General features: G+C 37.8%; 1 protein-coding gene across 8 annotated transcripts in view; it reads right to left on the bottom strand.

The window, feature by feature from the left end:
* THSD4 (thrombospondin type 1 domain containing 4) overlaps positions 1-19,074 on the bottom strand; it is a 286,352-nt gene that overhangs the window by 127,589 nt on the left and 139,689 nt on the right. For all 8 annotated transcript variants that reach the window (XM_048955750.1, XM_048955751.1, XM_048955755.1 and 5 more), the window contains one exon: positions 14,483-14,619. In XM_048955750.1, coding sequence (XP_048811707.1) covers positions 14,483-14,619 — 137 coding nt within the window. The remainder of the gene's footprint in view (positions 1-14,482; positions 14,620-19,074) is intronic.

Below are 19,074 nucleotides of genomic sequence, written 5' to 3' on the forward strand. Positions count from 1 at the left end.
AGTGCAGAAATTGCACAGGTTTAGGAATCTGGTACAACTGAAAGGTTAAGCAGCAACAACCAGAAGCCACATTTTGGAAAACAATGTGCAACAGCAGTCTAGCCACTTCTAGTCCTGGAAGATTCAGTTGGTAACCTCTGCTGTTCATTATCTATTTTGGGGATGTTTTATTTAGTTCAGGCCAGTATAAACGCAGGTGGCTGCTGTCTTCTAGCTTATCTGCAATAATCTGCATTCGGCCCTTAAAACGCTTCCCAAACACTGGTAAATACAAGATGATTTGAAGTCGTGCTTTCTTCAAGCTTTGTTGTACTGCACACGTGTGTGAAATGTACTCATTTCCTCCTCATCCTGCCTGAGTTTTGTGATATGTCAAAGTCCTGTATTAACTCCTCATAGGATGTTCTCCTAAAGATGTCATCTTACAGATGTCAATTAAGACATCTACAGCACAAAGACCTAGGTTTGGCCTTGCTCTGAGCATCATTAATAGAAATATCAGTTAAGTTACAATGAGAGAATGCCTTTTTATCATACTTTCCACAGTACTGGACCAAGTAGAACTGTGCATACGCTACAGAGGACAAATCAGTGATACATTGAGGTACAAAATGAGGGCTACATTAATTTACTGTAATCAAGTGTCAAGAAAAGTGTTTTGTGTTTTGTAAGAACACAATCAACACTACAGCAAGAACTAAGTCTCCTTTAAGACAGTTATAGTTAGCAATTCTTCCACCTTTACTTTTATAAAAAACAACAATGCACTCTTGAATCATCTGCATAAATTCATTTGACTTTTATGTCCAGACTCACACGTCTACAGAGAACAGCTTTGGAGACAACAAAGAGAAATGCAGTTCCTCACATAGACACCATGGAATAAAGGATTGATTCTTCTCATAAGCATTTTGCAGTTGCTCACAAGTGTTCGGCAAATGATTTTCATATCTACGTACAGAACCAAACCTACATGCACACTCCCACTTTTGTCATAGTTACCTTCTGTGTTCAGGAACTTGAGAATAAGCCAGACCAAGCATATGCAGCATCAACAACGGCCCCATATCAGTAAACACTGGTCAATCAAATTACAGTCTCCGACGTTTTTAATTTCTGTAAGGTCAGCAGCTTGGCAAACAACAGTTAAAAAAACTATAGGCACAGCTCTGGTATGGAAAGAGAAAGATGATGTCTGTAAAAACATTTTGTGTTTTTACATAAGAAAATAGATTTTTCTTTTAAAGTCATCTTTCTCTGGTGAAATACATACATACTTATGTTTCTAATTTCCACTACACAGGGTCTGTTAAAACTACACACAAGCCAAACTACACTAAAATACTGCCAGTGAACTATTAGGATTGCTTGACTGTAGGTACAACAACTCTAACCTTGGCCAAGTTTTCATTTCATGAAGTACTTAGGTGCCAGGTTAAGCTGCCTCAAACTACAAAGCTAACAACAACATGTGGCTGACACTACTGATATGTTTAAATGCACCATAATTTAAAAAGAAAATCTATCGAATTTAATGCAGATTTTTACAAGGGCCTTTGAACAGATCACATGTCACTGCTATACAGAGGACACAGGAAGCTATTCACAAGCATTTTGATAACTTCCCTGTTGAGCGAGGTATAACAAATACTCTTGTTCAAAGATACCACATTGTCAGAACCCCAGGAAATTGGATTTTCTCATCATCCGTAACAATATCATACATTACTGCAATTGCAAGGAAGCTGTGGCCACAAAAAGGAGTAAAAATGTCAATCATACGCAACAACATCAATTTGTTCTGTTCAAGTTTTCCCAACGGATCTGCCATAAACCAGTCACTGTGAAAAAACTGTTGTTATAGCAATGAAATGTTTTGGGCTCCAAAATAGGGGACAGATTTACAAACCATCAACTATTTGAACTCTCCTCATTAACTCTGTGATGTCTTAATTTTCTATGTACAATCTAGTCTTTCATTGCAATGTTATTTCTCTCAGCAACCACGGAAGCTGGAAATTTACATTGCTTTAAATGAAAACTGAAGTTACAGTACATTCACGTGACTCTGGGCTGCAGAATTTCAAGAACAATCAAACACCATGGAACTTGGGAAAAAATTAGGAGAACTGTCACTCTGGCAACCCCAGTTTCACTGCAAAGCCACAAGAAAGTTGAGTCAACTTCAGGTTTTGTTAAAAACCCAATTTCAAACAAGTTTGATTAAGCTCATTTTAACCTAGGTGTACACTGTTATATAATATCTGATCTAATCTTATTACATTGCACAGATTGACGTGGTCCCAGATGACACACAGAATTCTTTCCTATCTTGAGCTTTTGAAAGAAATTCAAAATCCTTATGGAAAAAAGGAATGTGAAATTTAAATTGATGGAAACTGCACAGACTCATGTGAAACTAAATAGTGTCTTGCAAACATCTTGAAAACAAGCTTCTGCATCAAAACTGAGGCTCTGGTATCCAGAAATGACTGTGATTCATGTTTCTGTCCTCCTTGAAAATATTCTCCAACACCTTTGTTCAAGGATTTCCTGCTGATCAACATGGTCAAATCCAATAGAAAGTACACAAGACGTTCTGTTACAGTGAAGCGCCACATATGCATTAACCCAGTTCCTCTGCACTTTTCACTACAGTAATGCCTCACAACTTAATTATCTGAGGATAAATACAAACAAGAATATGCCACATTATTCTCACTATTCTAAAGCACCTCAAGCATAGCTGAGATAAAAATAGGTCATGAACTGCATACAGGAACCAGCCCCAAAAAGCCACCCAAACGAGGGGAACCACAATACTCTCCTGAGTTCCACCTCAGTGGAGGAGGACAAAAAAATAAAGAGAAAAAAAATTGTTTTCTTTAAAAGAGCAACAAAGTTTGAAAAACAGCTTCTGGGCCTAGTTCATACATTAAGCACACTTAGGTATCCTCATACAAACTAGATATAACTAAAAGGTTAAGTGAAATACACAAGGTCACACAAGAAATCTACAGCAGAGCAGCCCTATTTGTTTTGCTGGAACAGGGATCTGAACCCCTGCTAACTTTCAGGGGCAAATGACTATAGCCATTCTATATATTCTGGCAATTTCAGCACTCTACTACATATTTATAAAGCTTGAACTTTGCTTTTCAAGTATCTCTTCTTTTACACGTACACTATTGCAAATTTAAAGCCTGTGTCCTAACACAGTAGTACTTTTTCATTTCACATTTAAGACAACACTTTAAGTCCATTTTAAGATCAGGACAGCTCTCTGACTCTTTGCTCTGTCTGTGTGAATCTGTGTGTGTGTCTTGGTGTGCGTGCAATGCCTGCATAAGACTAAAAATACATACATGTACAGAACGATTGTCTATATACATCTTCCTCCCAAGGATTTGTTTATTCATGTTAACAAGTTGGTCCAACCTCATCTATCAAACATAATTTGTGTTTTATTAAAAGTGCCTAAAAACATACTGGACTCCTCCCAGGCTATAAAGTAATATTATAATATACTTAAATGAAAACAAAGGCCTAAATACTTAATTTCCTGCAGACCAGAAAGATTTCCAAGACTGTTGTTCCAGTTCCCTGATTAAATAATGGGTATTTTAGAATATACTGTTATAGTTCTTATTATTTTTAATGTGCTCCCAAGAACTCCCAAAACAAAAGTAAGCCTTTACTTAACTATTTGGCTGCTTAGTGAAAAACAGCTTAGCAGAGAAAGCGTTTTGGCACAATGTCATCACTGTCTAAAGAATTTTCTATTTTCATTGGGACCTCGGATGTACTGTCTCCTGATAGATTAGAATAATTCCTTGGCAGGTTTGCAGTTAACCCCACAGAAATCCAACAACGCCCCAACTCTAAAATTTCTGACATGATTCAAATGCAATAAAAATTCCATCACATTCCAACTTAATCGCTACTAACAGTAACTAAAATACTACTAGCATTAACTTGTCACTAGTAGGTCTGCTAACACTATAAAAAAAGATGAGCAGAGCTTTAGCATCAAATACACTTTCATATTTTATTTTTATAACTCTGACTTGATGATGAATTCTGAAGTATCACTAGTCAACTTCATAATGGCTAACACAGCATTAACAGAGATGTAGCCACAAACTTAAGATGTAGCATAGTTATCTATATCCAAATGCAGAAAAACAGCTGGTTGCTGCATTGCAGACATCACAGTAAACAGTGTAGATTAAAACTGAGAAAGCAACAACACAAAAATCAAGACAGCAAAGAAAAACTAATTCCACTTATTGTTTCAATGATTTGTTTGGCACTCGCCTCATAAATCCTTACGCAGACAAGTTCCCCCTGCTTTCCCCCCATGTTTACTAAAGAAAACTATTTTCTCATATGCTTGTGCTGCATCTTGCACTTCACACAGCAATAGCATCTGCAAATTTGTACAATGGTCTCTCTCCTACTCCATGGTGCCATTGATCATTTCTGTCTGCCACTCTGCAGATAAGTTGCCTTTACCATACTGGTCACCAACTGAGATTAATCCTGTGCTGTAGGATTGTACAGGCACGCTGTAGCGAAAGCTAACTTTCTAATAGAGCAGCTCTTTCCATGGAACTCTTGCAGAAAGTGTTTTCCATTTCAGCAACCCTTCCAAGCAACCTGACCAGTGATGTCCAGTTCAAACCTCTCATATATGATCTAACCCATCTAAATGCCTGCCCTCTGAAGCACCAGTCTCACATGCTTCTGGAAATGGTTTGTCATTCTCCTCCTTACAGCCTTACACTGCATCATCATCAATGTCCTATCCATACTGTTTTGTTATGCTTTTTACTTCCACTAATCTGTGAATATTCATTCTTATTGCATGTAGTCTTACCATATGCAGGTCAACCACAATGCAGATTAAGCTCTACTAACAGACACTCAGACAACAAGCAGAGAAAGCATACAGTCAAAATGACAATTCTCACATAATACGTCATACTGAATCACTGATTTCCCAATTCAGAAGGAACCTGCAAGGGTTATTGAGTTCAACCTGGAATCCAAACCCTATGGAGAGAGGTCTGAGAGCAGTGTCCAGATGCTGTTTGAACTTCAGCAGCTTGAGGCCATGGCCGCTGCCATGGGGAGCCTGTTCCATGCCCAACACACTCCGGTGAAGAACTTTTTCTGAACCTCTCCTATTCTTCTCCAAGCCTGCTCTAATATTGTACAACTGAAAAGTCTGGTGCTGTGGTTGGTGGCTTTTTTGTGCACATCTTGCACCAAATTTATTGTGACAAAATTATTTGTAGTTGCTTACATGACACTCTTTTTTATACCTAGTATAGAAATAAACAGATAACAATAATTTCAGCAAGAAAAATTACTTCAGTTTAATTTCATGAATGACATAACACACTGTAGCAGTGAGAAAAGGAGTAACCAGCATTTCCCAGAGATATGAGCACTGAAGTAATGCAGATTAATCCTGAACTGACTGATGTGGCTCTGAGCAGCCTGGTTTGGTGGTTGGTGACCCTGCACATAGCAGGGGGTTTAAAACTGGATGGTCATTGTGATCCCTTTCAACCCAGGCCATTCCATGATTCCATGATGTATCACAAATTATACTGCCACAACTTCAACACAAGTTCATCAAAACTTAAGAATAATTGGAAAGTTTTGACCCACTCAGTTGTTAGAACATGAATGAATATATGTGCAGCCAGCCCCCCTTTTAGTAACTTTCTTCCCCATTGCTTACTTGTCCAGGTGTTAAACAGATATCTTGCATCCAAGTTTCAGAACAGTATTTCTCTCGCAGCCCTCTGTTTCTTTTTAATAAAATCTAAATGACTTTATTTCCCTTGGCTATTTAACCTCAGAAGAGGGGTCCTGCACTAACTGCATGATTCTCTTTTACAGTCTCTTTCCTGTCTCCTTCAAGTGAGTTTCAACTGGTTGATTTGGGGGGCTGGGAACTGTTGTACTTTGGTAATTCTGATTGAATTTAATATAAAACAGATTTGGTTTTCTTGTTTACTTAAAAAAGCATTAACCACAAATCTGTAATTCCTGAATAAGAAATGTCATATGAATCCCTTCCATCCCACAGAGTACATACCATTTTGTCTCTTCTGTGAATGCAGTACAAGGTATCTTAGGTGACTGCAGTTTGTATTACTAGAATATACCCACAAAAATTTTGCAAAAAGCTTGAGAAAGAGGCATGGTATTGAGATTACATTTACTTTTATTTTTTACCTACACCCTACATTTGTTCCTAAACTTAATTTCTGTACCTTGACAGAATAATCTGGAAACAAAACCAGTGGTCAAAAGCTCCAACTTATTTATGTACAGTGACATGAATAGCCTGGTGTGTTACTGAACATTTCTTATTAAATGTTCCCAGATAGCATCCTTCAACACTATACACTGTAGCACATTATTTCTTAAGAACCCATACAAAAGGTTTTATGGACTTTTATCTTGTTTCTTTCAATGCATCTTTGGTGCAGAACGACGCCACTGGGAGGATTACTAAGTGAGCTCCCTGCTGATTGTACTGTGAACTCAAAACAATCATGTTCATCTCTTACTTTCTACCCAGCAAATAGTGCTAGTCATAGCCTCAGAAAAATGACTTAGAATGACTAACCTATCAACAGGCAAGAGGAGAAACTTCAGAACAAATCAGAACTAAAAGGACTGTCAAAAAAAAAAGAAAAAAAAAGCATCCAAACAAACAACAGGGAGCTGAATAAAAAGTTTAAAAAACAGCAGACAAACAAAATGACTGACAGGGAATCACAGAGAAGGTTGGATTATTCTTCAGATGCTAGAATTGCCACTTATCTTTGTCAAGGACTAAAGAAAAAGGTCTTTGACTCAATGCTAGACACAAAATCAGAATCACATAGAAGCAACCATTTGATTATTTCAACCTGGAGAATACTACCAGATTAATAAACAAATCTGTCTTCATTTACAGCCTGATATACACTCCTCTGTTTAACCAGGAAGAAGAACCAAAGCCCTGCAATGAACAGCACTTGCATCTTCTATTCTAACAGCATCTTCAGCATTCTTGAAAACTTTTTTTTTTTTTTTTTTTTTTCTTTAAGTTTTGCTTTGGATTAAAAAACCAGCATTGTTTTAAAACAAAGAGAGAAAAGCAAGATTGCCTCTACCACTTTATCAGAGATAAGTGCATTTGCTTTCAGGACTCTTACGGTGAAGCAATTAAGCTCAAAGCTGGTACGTATTCTCTATCCACTAAAACAGATGTGTGTTACATTACACTTTACCTTCCTTGAAAGGCATCTAAACCTGCAATCATTGTTTAAAATAGAAGAAAAAAAGAACAAATTAACAGCTGCACACAAGCTTAACTCTCTACATCTCAAGTGGCTTCAGATAGGTTAAGTATTACTTCTGAAAGGAAAAGAAACAGATAAAACTCATCACAATGTGATGAACTAAAAAGGAAAAAAATCCACAGTACATTTTACTAGCATAGATGTTGCATCGTATGGTATAAATAAGTACACTGAATGCCCTCATCCATATCATATCTGTACTACTGAGTGATTTGTAATGAGTAAAGACTGCATTACAACAAATTTAGATAGCAGCTTCATCAAAGAGTCAGGGCTCCATTCTTTGAATAAAGAGGTCTTTCTCAGGACTGCTAGACAAGGGGGGAAGAAAGTGTATGTAGACGTGGTGTCTATTTTTTTTTCTTGAGTTTATGTGACTTGAATACTGTGCTGTTTGCAGTTTCCCATCATCTGATTTTGCATAAATTTTAACCTCTGTTCAAACATACTGAAGTTATCCTTCCCCATGTTTTTTACATGCAGTGATCACACCTGCTGTACATCAACAGCAATGTAAATATGCAAAAAAACCCAATAAATTATAGTGTTGTTTTATAAATGGAGGAGGCAGAAAGACTTTTTGTACAGTGACGACAAGAAGCATCTCAGAGGCTCACATACTCTCTCTGTAAAATATGTAACAGAAAAACTATGCAAATGAAGGAAAAAAGTGGCAAAGGAGTTATTTCTTAGCTCCCAGGAACCTGTTTCTTCCATTAACACCTTATTAAATGCCAGGCAGGTGTTTCCCAATGCAATCCTTGGTATTAGTTAATCATTATGAAGAGAAACAATGAAGAGTCGTATTTCCAACAAACCACAATGTTACACTCATAAAGACAGAGAAGGAGACCACATTCTATTGTAATTATTTCCCCCCACACACACACTTAATAGTATATTTTACATAACAACTATTATTTCTTGAAAGAAAAAGCCTCTGTCAGAGCCTCCATACAGAGTACAAACAAAATTAAATAAAGATGTGGCAATAATTTTGATTTTCTCTCATGGAATGCATCCTGCCTCCTCAAATGTGGACAATATCTGATGCCAATCATCACCTATCTTTGTGCTGGCTAAACTAACTTTAAAGTACTGATAGCCAAATTGTGCCACTGATGCACAGGGTAATATTTCATTTGATGCAACTCCTCAAGCTATTTTCAAAGACTTCATGTCTTAAGACAGAGATCTGCAGTGCTGATGAATACAGATTGCTTACCCTTACACCAGCTGTAGCCTTATAGGACTGCTCTATATTCCAATTAATTAGAGCAACCCTAATATACGGAAAGTAGATCGTTCTCATCACTCTGATACGTTACTCTGATCCTACAGTCATTAAGAGTTCTCTGATTAAGCAACAATGCAGTTTACTGTTGTGCTACCTGGACATCGGAGCACATCCAGAGTGTTACCAAGTGGGACCTCCTTGCCTACTCATGTTTTCATATGGGGACCTAGCTTGCTTTGCTGTGCTTTCTATAGCCAAATCAAGATACCTTCCTATAAAGCTTTTAAGGATTTCAACATCTGATACAAATATTCAAAAGGACAAAAGGACAAGTAAAATCTCTACTTAGAGTCGTTTTGCTACTGTGCACACTTTAAAACTGCTCAGGTATTTAAATCAGGAGTTAACTGGGAGATAAAAATAAACTGAACTGCAAGAAAACATTACTTAAAAATTGAAGGTGGGGGAATTGGAGAGAGAATATCTTTGGAAGGTGTTTACAATTCTCACTCAAATCAAGTTTTACGTGAATTACTAAGTAATACTCTTGTAAAGTGCGCCACTGCGTGGTGACTCACAGCTCTGCACAACCAATTCATTGCTGCGTATGTTACAAATAACCCTCTCTCCCTCTCGAAAATTACAGTAAGTCAATGCTTGTGTATTGAGGATGACTTCCTGTTTCAGAAGTATTCTAGACACGTGCAGTGTATGTATGTAATGTATATGAATGTATGTAAATCAAGTAAACTACAGCATAGACCAAAATCATTAATAGCTTTCCTTCTTGACACCTCCTATTTATTACAACTCCTCAGTGTTTTCCTTCACACTGGTGTTTTCCTTCAAAGCTAAGGAGTTACTGACCAGGATCACCTGAAGTTTCCGAACAGGCGTGTCCAACCTGTAGCACACAGGCCACATACAGCCCTGCACAGCTAGTAGTGAGGGCCCACAAGATCATAAGCTTTTAACATTATTATGTCATTTCTAGTGATATTTTTCACGAATCGATTGTTTACAGCTCAAGTGAGGATTGCCCAGGTGACAAGAGAATGCTGAGGAGGGCTCAGCGCTAGTCCTGCTTCTCACATCTGCCACACACTCGCAGCAGAATTGAAACCCACATGTATTACCCATCACGGGCACTTGTGAAAAATCAACTTATCAAGCTATAGCAAATAATTGTATGCATTTTGATACATTACTAAACACAGTCCTCTGAACAGTGAAAAACATGCAGCCGTGCTTCCTCTTTGATAAAGGAATTTGAGAAAAGGTATCAAGATTTCTGAAAAAATTCTTTTTTTTTTTTTTTTTTTTTTTTTTTTTTTTTTGTAATTTACATTCCCAACTCCGTTTTCAGTTGACATAAATACATTACCTGTGAATTTTCAAATGCAGTATATAGAGTTGCAATCAGATATTCAACTCAAAGGAAAATGTGATCAGGTATCTTTGCTAGACCTCTCCTATCGGAGCAAAATATCCCCCCTCAGTTCAGGATCACACCTTACTCCTGTCATCGCTTTGTGGCAGTACCCACACTGGTGCAGAACTGTTTGCAAGGATGAAAGACAGGAAGAGGAAAATTTCATCCAAAATCTCTGATGGGCACCTTGAGAAGTCTTTAAGAATTGCAACTACTTCCACTGCACCAGGCAGAGATGCATGCGTTTCACAGAAACAAGGTCAAACATCCCATCCGTTTTATGACCTCCTTGCCCTCTTTCTTTCTTTCAATAAAAAAAAGGTAAAAAGACACTTTGTTACTTACAGATATATACATTAACTATATTACACATTTTATATTGCCACTCAAGACAATTCCTCTTCATTGAATGCAGCCCAGATGAGTCAAAAGATCAGACACCTATGACTAAACAAGCAAAAAAAATGCCTCCAAGCAATAAACTCCACACTTCTGGCTGAACTGGAAGATGCAGAAGCTCCATTCAAAGACATTCCTGAACTTAATAACACGGTGATAGGTTAGAATGAAGACACAGGTAGCAAACATATTAAATGTATGACAACAAAGCAGTAAAACAAATAACACATAGCCAATAACACTGAAACATCCCTAAGGCACATGTATAAGCAGCTACTGTCTGTGGCACTAAAAAGAAACTCTGAAAAAGTCTTCAAAGTTCAGTGGAATCATCCACTAAAAAAATCTCCAAAAAGAATACAGTTCAACTGTGCAGAAAAAAAATATCTTACAGAAGTAATGAAATTGATCACCAAGATACTGCTATACTTGCTTCTGCATAGTAGAATATTATCAAGTATGATAAGTACAGTATTATCATGTATGCAAGTCACTCCAAAAGTTATGCTTCCTATTTATTTCCATGGAAACTACAACCAATACAAAGAGCACCACACCATTTGATAGAGAAAATTCTCAGCTGCAAAGCCGCTCTTTCTCAACGCAGTCAGCACCGTTCATCACGCGTTTACACCAGCAAAGAACAAGAGCCTGCATGCTGCACTTGTATGCATCTGAAGGCTGTCTGGAATGTGGCCCATCCTTCACCTCGCTGTCACCACTGCTGAACTGCACCACCCACATCTCACTGTGCTCACGTCCACGGTTTGGTCTCCATCAATGTTCCCACTGCCATACCACAAACGTCCATCTCTGATGGCATGAATCAACACGATAAAATAAGAGAAGCCCTTGTACTTCCTATTTTCTCTAGTTTAACTCAAGAAGTAATTTGATTGCTTTAAAAATTCTAGTTTTATTAGAATTCAGAGTCTAGTCTACACCAGTAAAGCACCATCACTTTGACAACTGGTGAGCTCTTTTGCTGTACTTACAATATTAATTGCATCAGTTATTGCAGCGTTGCAGTAAAATAAGGAAGCGAAAAAAGAATAAATTAGGATATTTGATCATACTAATATGTACGTGAGTTTTGTTACAACGACCATCCCTGAAAAACAAGTTTTAACATCTTGCCTTTTCTGCTGGACAAGTGTGGAAGTTTTCACTTTTATTTCTGGAGATAATCTGAACAAAAAAACAGCAAGAAGTGGAAAACAAAGAATGGAATGGTTGCTGAGATGCTCTTCAGAGGTACTTAAAAAGATAGTACTGTTCAACACTACAAGGGCCACAATAACCAGCCCTTAAGAACTGCTTGTAAAATCTCTTATGTTATTCTACAATTTGTCTTTACTGCTAAGATGAAGCACTACTTCAGTTTTTGAAGGCCCTTCTACCTAATATTTGCTAACAACTTAAAAAAAAAAAGAAAAAAAAAGACTGCATTGAACATTCTCCTTAAGCATATTCATACAACATCTGTTTAATAATGCTGAAACAGGATATACATCTCAGTATAACAGGTAGGGCTGCATTTTACACACTGTGAGAAGATCGAATTTCTGTCACTTATGCTTGCTTTACACAACTTTTTAAATCCTTAATAAGAGAGAAACTCCTGACTTCATGCATGTATAATTTTTATTTCAGATGAAAATATAACTGACTTCGGCACTCTTTATTCTGTCACTATAGCAGTAATTTCTATTATTTTTATTGTAGCAATATTTTTCTGCCTTTTGTTTCAATGAAGAAGGTAAACTAAAAATACTACCCAGAAATAACATCTCTGGGGACCAAGCAGGTATTTTTATTTAAAAGGGTACTGCCTCAGGTAATGAAACAAGATGTCCAACAGAGGGCGATAGAGACCATAAACTATCTGATTTAAAACTAAATATAAAAATTACGTGGCCTAAAGGAAAAGCTGCCTATTACAAACATTGGAATAATCTTCATTACTCGAGAAACATTTTCAGTTAGCTGTAATTGCAGACAGCTTCTCAGAAAAAAGATTCTCTTATGCACAACAGTTCAAAAATTAGTTCGCTAATTATTAACACCCTTCAGCTACATCTGTGTTTACACAACAACGTATAAAATCCATGTTAAATGAAAGAATATATATTTCTTTTAAATTATTTTGAGCAAGTGGAATACAAAAATCTCAGAGACCCTTGAGACCGGGAATATATGCAGTAACACTCATGTTTGAGATTAATTCAGCCTTAAATCATAAGGAATAAGAGATTAGCTAAATGGCACAAAGGGAACAAGATTATAAATTTCAATGCAGATCAATCTATCTTGAAATGTGAGGTAGTTTAAGAGGAAGAATGAAGAACATCTCATAAGACATTCCAAATGCACTGAAGCCTAGGATTCCTATTCTCAGGAGAATGCTGAGGGAAGGTTTTACTGCTGTTTACACCTAATGATATCATTAGATCTACACCTAATAGATCATATGAAGCCAGATCCTTTTCAGAAGTATGCAGTGCTTGTTGGCAGACCAAGGTTACCTGTCACAATACAGGGAACTTCAGTCAAATACGAAGAAAACAGATTTCACTATGATAATGTTCTAACACTGAAATCTCAGCCTGGAAAAGGCCATGATAGCTATCTCACACAGCCAGCCCTGTTCTGAGCAGAGCATTGAACCACATGACTTCCACAGGTCCCCTCTGACATGAATTATTTGATGATCAAATAAATACCAAGTTACATATTCAGAGTAAGCATTTATAGCTTACTATTTATTTACATACAGCTTTGGGAAGTGGCACTCGATACCAGCAATGGCCAATTTTCAAAATGCACAACACTATTTCCCACTAGGTTCCCTCTCCTACTCTATACCAAATGCTTTTCTATACCAAATGCTTTTCTATACCATGCTTTTGTATTTGCACAGTAGGAGAACACTTGGTACACTACACCTATTTTTCACTTCTCCAAGTCATAGATCAGAAGAGTAATTAAAATATTGGCAATTACAGAACTGCTTTGAGATCATGGGATTCCTTAACAGCTTCACACAGATTTATCATCTACAAAGGAAATTCAAAGCTATGGTTTTGTGTGCACTGCAAAGAACCAGAGATCAGAAACATGCATTGTGTTGTCCAAATGTGCACAAGCAAGAGGAATCTGGACATGCAGAAAAAAAGGCTGCAGTCATAAGAGAATTCCTCTAGCAAATCAACCATTTAATCCAAACTTGACCTTTCACAATTAGAGTCCATGAATCACTTACGACCTACTTCTGTTTCTTTTGCCAACAAACATTATTCAAGTGCCAAACGCTACTTGCTGATTATTTGTGTCATACTTGCTTTCACTAATCTTACTTCAACAAAGGTTAGAAATAAACATTTTGTTCAAAAATATTTAAGACTGCTACCATCTTGTAGAAAAAGCAGAGTGCACTTGTGCATTACAAAGAGAACATAGAGAGCAGGCTGCAAAAAGTCCTTCCAAATCCTTGAAAAATTGCCATTCGTTTCAGTATTTTCTAAGAGAACATCACTGCTGAGTAAATGGACAGCCAGTAAGGCATGAATCTTAAAAATGGCAAACATAGGCCAAGTAGAAAAATAATACCAGCTAAAATACAATCAAATAATAGTTTCTTCAGTTACCTCCTTATGTTGCAGACTGAAAAAAATACCTCCGTGCTGAAGTTTAAACAAAGGAAGATACTACATTTCTCTCTTATTTAAGTTTCCAGTGTTTTTATTCTGATTATTCCACAGAATCTCATTTATAGAAAGCTAGATATTTAAGTCACCTTAATGGCAGCCAGAACACCTTCTGAATCCTGCCTTTCAGCATTCCACAGTTTGCTCTTAGTAGACAAACAAATTAGATATGAAAATAAAACATGCAATAACACAAGCTAGCGATTCTCAGATCAGCTAAAAAATAAAAAGTTGACACCATTTCACGGGTAAAGTCGTGTCAACCTCTGGTAGAATTTCAGTATGTACAGGCTGAGTTCAGCACAGACAGCCAACCTGCTGCCAATAATAACCTTACCTTGCACTGCCCTGCCACGCAGATTGAAGTTCCGTTTTGGTCGCACGGTGTCCCATCTATCACCTTTTCAGCTTGTCTCACATAGAATCGGTAGCCTATAGCACGGCAATTCAGCTCACACTTCTGACTTCCCTTCACTGCAGAAAAAGACAAAAAAAAAATCTTGTTAGGAAGACCAGAGCAGTAATGTTAACAAAGAAAACTATATTAAACTAGCCCTGTGGTTTGTAAGAATGCAATGTGAATGTCTACATCAAATGAATGCTGAACAAGAAAGCAACTCCAAGGTAAGCACTTGTACATACTTAATGAAAAGTCAAACAGTATCTCAGCCTTTAATGACAGATATGTTTTTAAGTGACCCAGAGTATTTTAAACTTTTAGAAAATCTTTCCAAATTCAGTCTTCTCACAGCATAGTATTTTGATGCTTCATATCTCCAAAATGTTGTCACATTACACTGCCATCAGAAAGACGTGTCTCAGATTAGGCTCACATACTCACTAACTGGTCAGTTCACCTACAATACACTAATTTTTATTATAATAAACGCTTTAAAAATATATGTGAAAATTTAAAAAAAAATCCAAAGGCTTTTTTCCACTTGTGCTTTATGCCAGCAGGTTGCTGAGCACCACACAGTTGTTTGCTCACTGCCTTGCTTCCCAGTGGGATGGGGGAGAGAACTGCAAAAAAAAGTAAAACTTGTGGGTTGAGATGAAGCTATTTACTAAGACAGAGAAAAGGAAAAGAATAGTAAGTTCTGACAATATATAGATATATATGTATATATATGTATGTATATAAAACACGTGATGCACAAGCAATTGCTCAGTACTCCCCAGCAGATGCCCAGCTGGCATACCCAAACAGCAGAAGAAAGAGAGATGAACTCTCACACTCATCAAAACTCCTTCTGCGTGATGCTGTGTGCTATGGAATGTCCCTTCAGCCAATTTATGACAGCTGTCCCAATTCTGTTCCCTTCCAGCTCCTTGGGCCCTTCAATGAGAATCACAGAATCACAGAATCAGAACTAGAATTAGAGAATGGCCTTGGCTCCACAACACTTGGCTACAACACTACTCTAGCAGCAACTATAAACACTCATGTGTTATCAGTGTTGTTCTCCTCCTGGAACCAAACCACAGTATGACACCACACACTCTGAAGAAGGTCCATCCCAGCTGAAACTAAGACACCTCCACACTTCAAAAAGCTTAAAATTTATAATTGTAGAATCATAGAAACACAGAATGATTTTGGATTGGAAGGGACCTTTAAGATCACCTATTTCTACCCCCCCCTGCTATAGGCAGGGGCACCTCCCTCTAGCCCAGGTTGCTCACAGCCCCATCCTGTCTGGCCTTGAAGGCTTCCAAAGAGGGATCATCCATAATCTCACCAGGAACCTGTTCCAGTGTCTCATCACCCTCACAGTAAAGAATTTCTTCCTAATATCTAATCTAAACCTACTCTCTTCCAGTTTAAAACCATTTCCCCTTGTTCTGTTGCCACATGCCCTTATAAAAAGTCCCTCCCCAGCTTTCCCATTGGCCCCTTCAGGGATTGCAAGGCCGCTGTAAGGTCTCCTTGGAGCTTTCTCAGCCTGTCCTCATAGGAGAGGTGTTCCAGCCCTCTGACCACCTTTGTGGCCTCTCAAGGCCACACAAAAGACTGCTTCCAGGTCATTAAGCTGGGACTTATCTCTCTCTCATTGCCCCTGGCTTGAAAAATGTTCAGATAAAGGATTTCTCAACCTTGACCAGGATGTGTCCATCAGTGCTCCTCAGCAAGCTTTGAGACAGTGGTGCAAAAGAATAATCTCTTACACCACCCCGTGACTCAAAGGTTGCTTAAAACGGGATCCAGGACGGTGAGAAAAAGACAGCAAGCATAAGGGTAAAGGAGGGAGGGGGAAGGGAATCAAATGTTTCATTTTCCAGGCTTGGTTATAACAGTTGTCCTCATGGGACTGGTCCTCAGTTGAAGTAGTTACAATGTAAATCAAGGATACAACACCTTGGATAAAACATGGAACCATGCGAGAAACAAAGAGCTGCAACAGCACACAGTATCAACTCACCACAGGCACCAACCCGAGATTCTTCAAGAGTGGTGACACCAATGTTAGGTGATGAACAGAAGGGAGAAAAGTGACAACCACACATTTAACAATAACCACACATTTAACAATAACAAATAAATATAACAAATAGAGGTACATTACCACCCACAACAACATAAAACATAGTACTACTGCAACCAAAATACAAAATGAAATCAAGAGGTACACAGCATTATAGTGCGATCAAATTTTCAATATTTCTGTCACAAAGCACAAATAATAAGTGTAAAAGAATAATCTCTTACATGGGCCTCCTCTAGACCTGCTCCACCAGCTCCCTGTCCTTCATGTGTTGGGGGTCACAGAACAGGATATGGTACTGCAGGTGGGATCTCACAAGAGCAGAGTAGAGAGGCAGAGTCACCCCCTGCCCCTGCTGGTCACACATCTTTTGATGCAACCCAGGATATGGTTGGCCTTCTGGGCTGTAAGTGCATGTCACTGTACAAAACCTCATGAAAGCTCATCCCAAATAAAACCTCCAGACCTGGCAAGAGCCAGAAGGAAAACAGACCACAGAACACTGAGTGCGAAGAACAAAGACAAGACACAGCCTTCTCATGTAAGGTTCTGTTACTCAAAGAGATCAGCCTAACACACCATGCATCTCACGCTGTCAAGTTCATTAATACATCTGTAGTCATTCTACTTCAAATCATCGGTCATGTTAAAGTTGCATGCGTTTAATTACTCCTATTTGCCAACTGAAACAACAAAGTAAGGGAAAAAAGTAGGCAACAAAAATACAAAACTAGCAGGCTGGACGTGTATGATCTAAAGTGTAACACCTGACCAAAATAAATACATGCAATAATTTCACATTCGTGTTTAACATCTATCTTCTGTGAAAGAAATTAACTCATAGCTCAACTTCAGTAACGTCCTACTGGGACGCAGGAATAGTGCAGGGCAATTTTGAATTTTGAACCTCATCTGCATGATGAAAAATACATTTAACTTTACCTGCCACTCATGTATGTTATCAACTGTGTCTCACAATCTTTTGTTAAAATCCTTAATAGCTCTAATGATGTGAAATGAGGTCAATCACCAGTTTGCTTTCCCTTCTTGCAAATGCTATGCTCAACTATGCAGTTTTTCCACTGACTACTCTGTTAAGACAGATTCACTATCATATCATCCCAAGGACTTCACTTAGTTCTTAAATAAAACACAATTTTAAAAAAGTGAGATCTTTCCTGCAGTTCAATTCCCAAGTATAACAGTTTTTATGACGAACTGAGTAACGTTATCAGCTCAGACCCCTCACACAAAACTACTTTCAGAATTCTCAACTGAATCTAATCCAATTTCAATACCCTTTCCAATGAAATCATTGTCCTTCTCTGAAAGCGCCCTATTTTTATAACCTCTGCATAAAAAAATACATTTTCTTATTTTTCCTTTACCTAAAACCAAACCAGAAACCAGCATTTTCTTAAACGTCTGTATATTTTATGTTTATTTCCTTTAGTTCAAGGATTCTGAAGCCTCACATTCCTGTCCTCCTCCTAATATCTCTTGTTTGGTTTTGATCCTTTAAAATACTTATCCTGTAAGTTCTCAGTTTGCCTTCTAGACTCTGAAAAGGAGAAAGTTAAATAAATTACCTGTTGAACCATCCCATTTTTCCCTGGACTTCCCTCTTTCTTTTTGCTGTGTAAGCCTACTATAATGCTAAAGTAGTGCATAAATAATAACAGTCATGCTGAGCTCACTTGCTTTCAGTGGTCAAAATAAATAAATAAAACAAAAATAAATCCTAAACAAAGAGTTAGAGTCTCTACCTTCAACATTCAAAATTCAGGTTCGCTTGATGAGAAAGTGCAAGGCACTGTCTTGGTCAGACATATACCAAATACTACCTTTAGAGACAATGTTCCCAGATTTCAAAGATGGAAAAAACCTTTTGACTGCCTAAGAGTCTAAGTGAGTAGCTCCTTCTGAGTGACAGGTATCTTCCATTAGGATCTGTAAAAGTGTGGTGTATTTACTATGCATAAATCACAAAAGAACATATTTGAGAACTCCCTTGCAAAACAAGAGACCAAAGTAGTAAAAAGTACTCTAACACCAATTAACTTTCCAAGTATCTTGACACTTGTCCTACCCAGTCTTTTGCCACAACTGTTGTGTTTTTAATCCCATGTCAAACTACACTATTGGCTTGGCAATTGGACAAAAAACATTGATTAAACAATGAGCTGTGAAGAGATTGATTCCACACAGGCAATGTGTTTTAGTACTGTCATATGATCCCAGCCTTTACAAAAGCATCTATCTGACCTCAGGGAATAGACTAAGGCTACAAGCTGAAGGCCTGCCAAAGCAGCTGGCAGCAAGAGACATTACTCAAAAATGGGCTCTTTTAAAAGGCATAACACAGTTACTAAGACAGTTCACTATACAGGTACTGTTTCACATGTCTCCCTAATGTTATTTGCTTCTCATGCCTATCTTAACA

This window comes from Lagopus muta, chromosome 10 (genome assembly GCF_023343835.1).
Source record: "Lagopus muta isolate bLagMut1 chromosome 10, bLagMut1 primary, whole genome shotgun sequence".
Lineage (NCBI taxonomy): Eukaryota > Metazoa > Chordata > Aves > Galliformes > Phasianidae > Lagopus > Lagopus muta.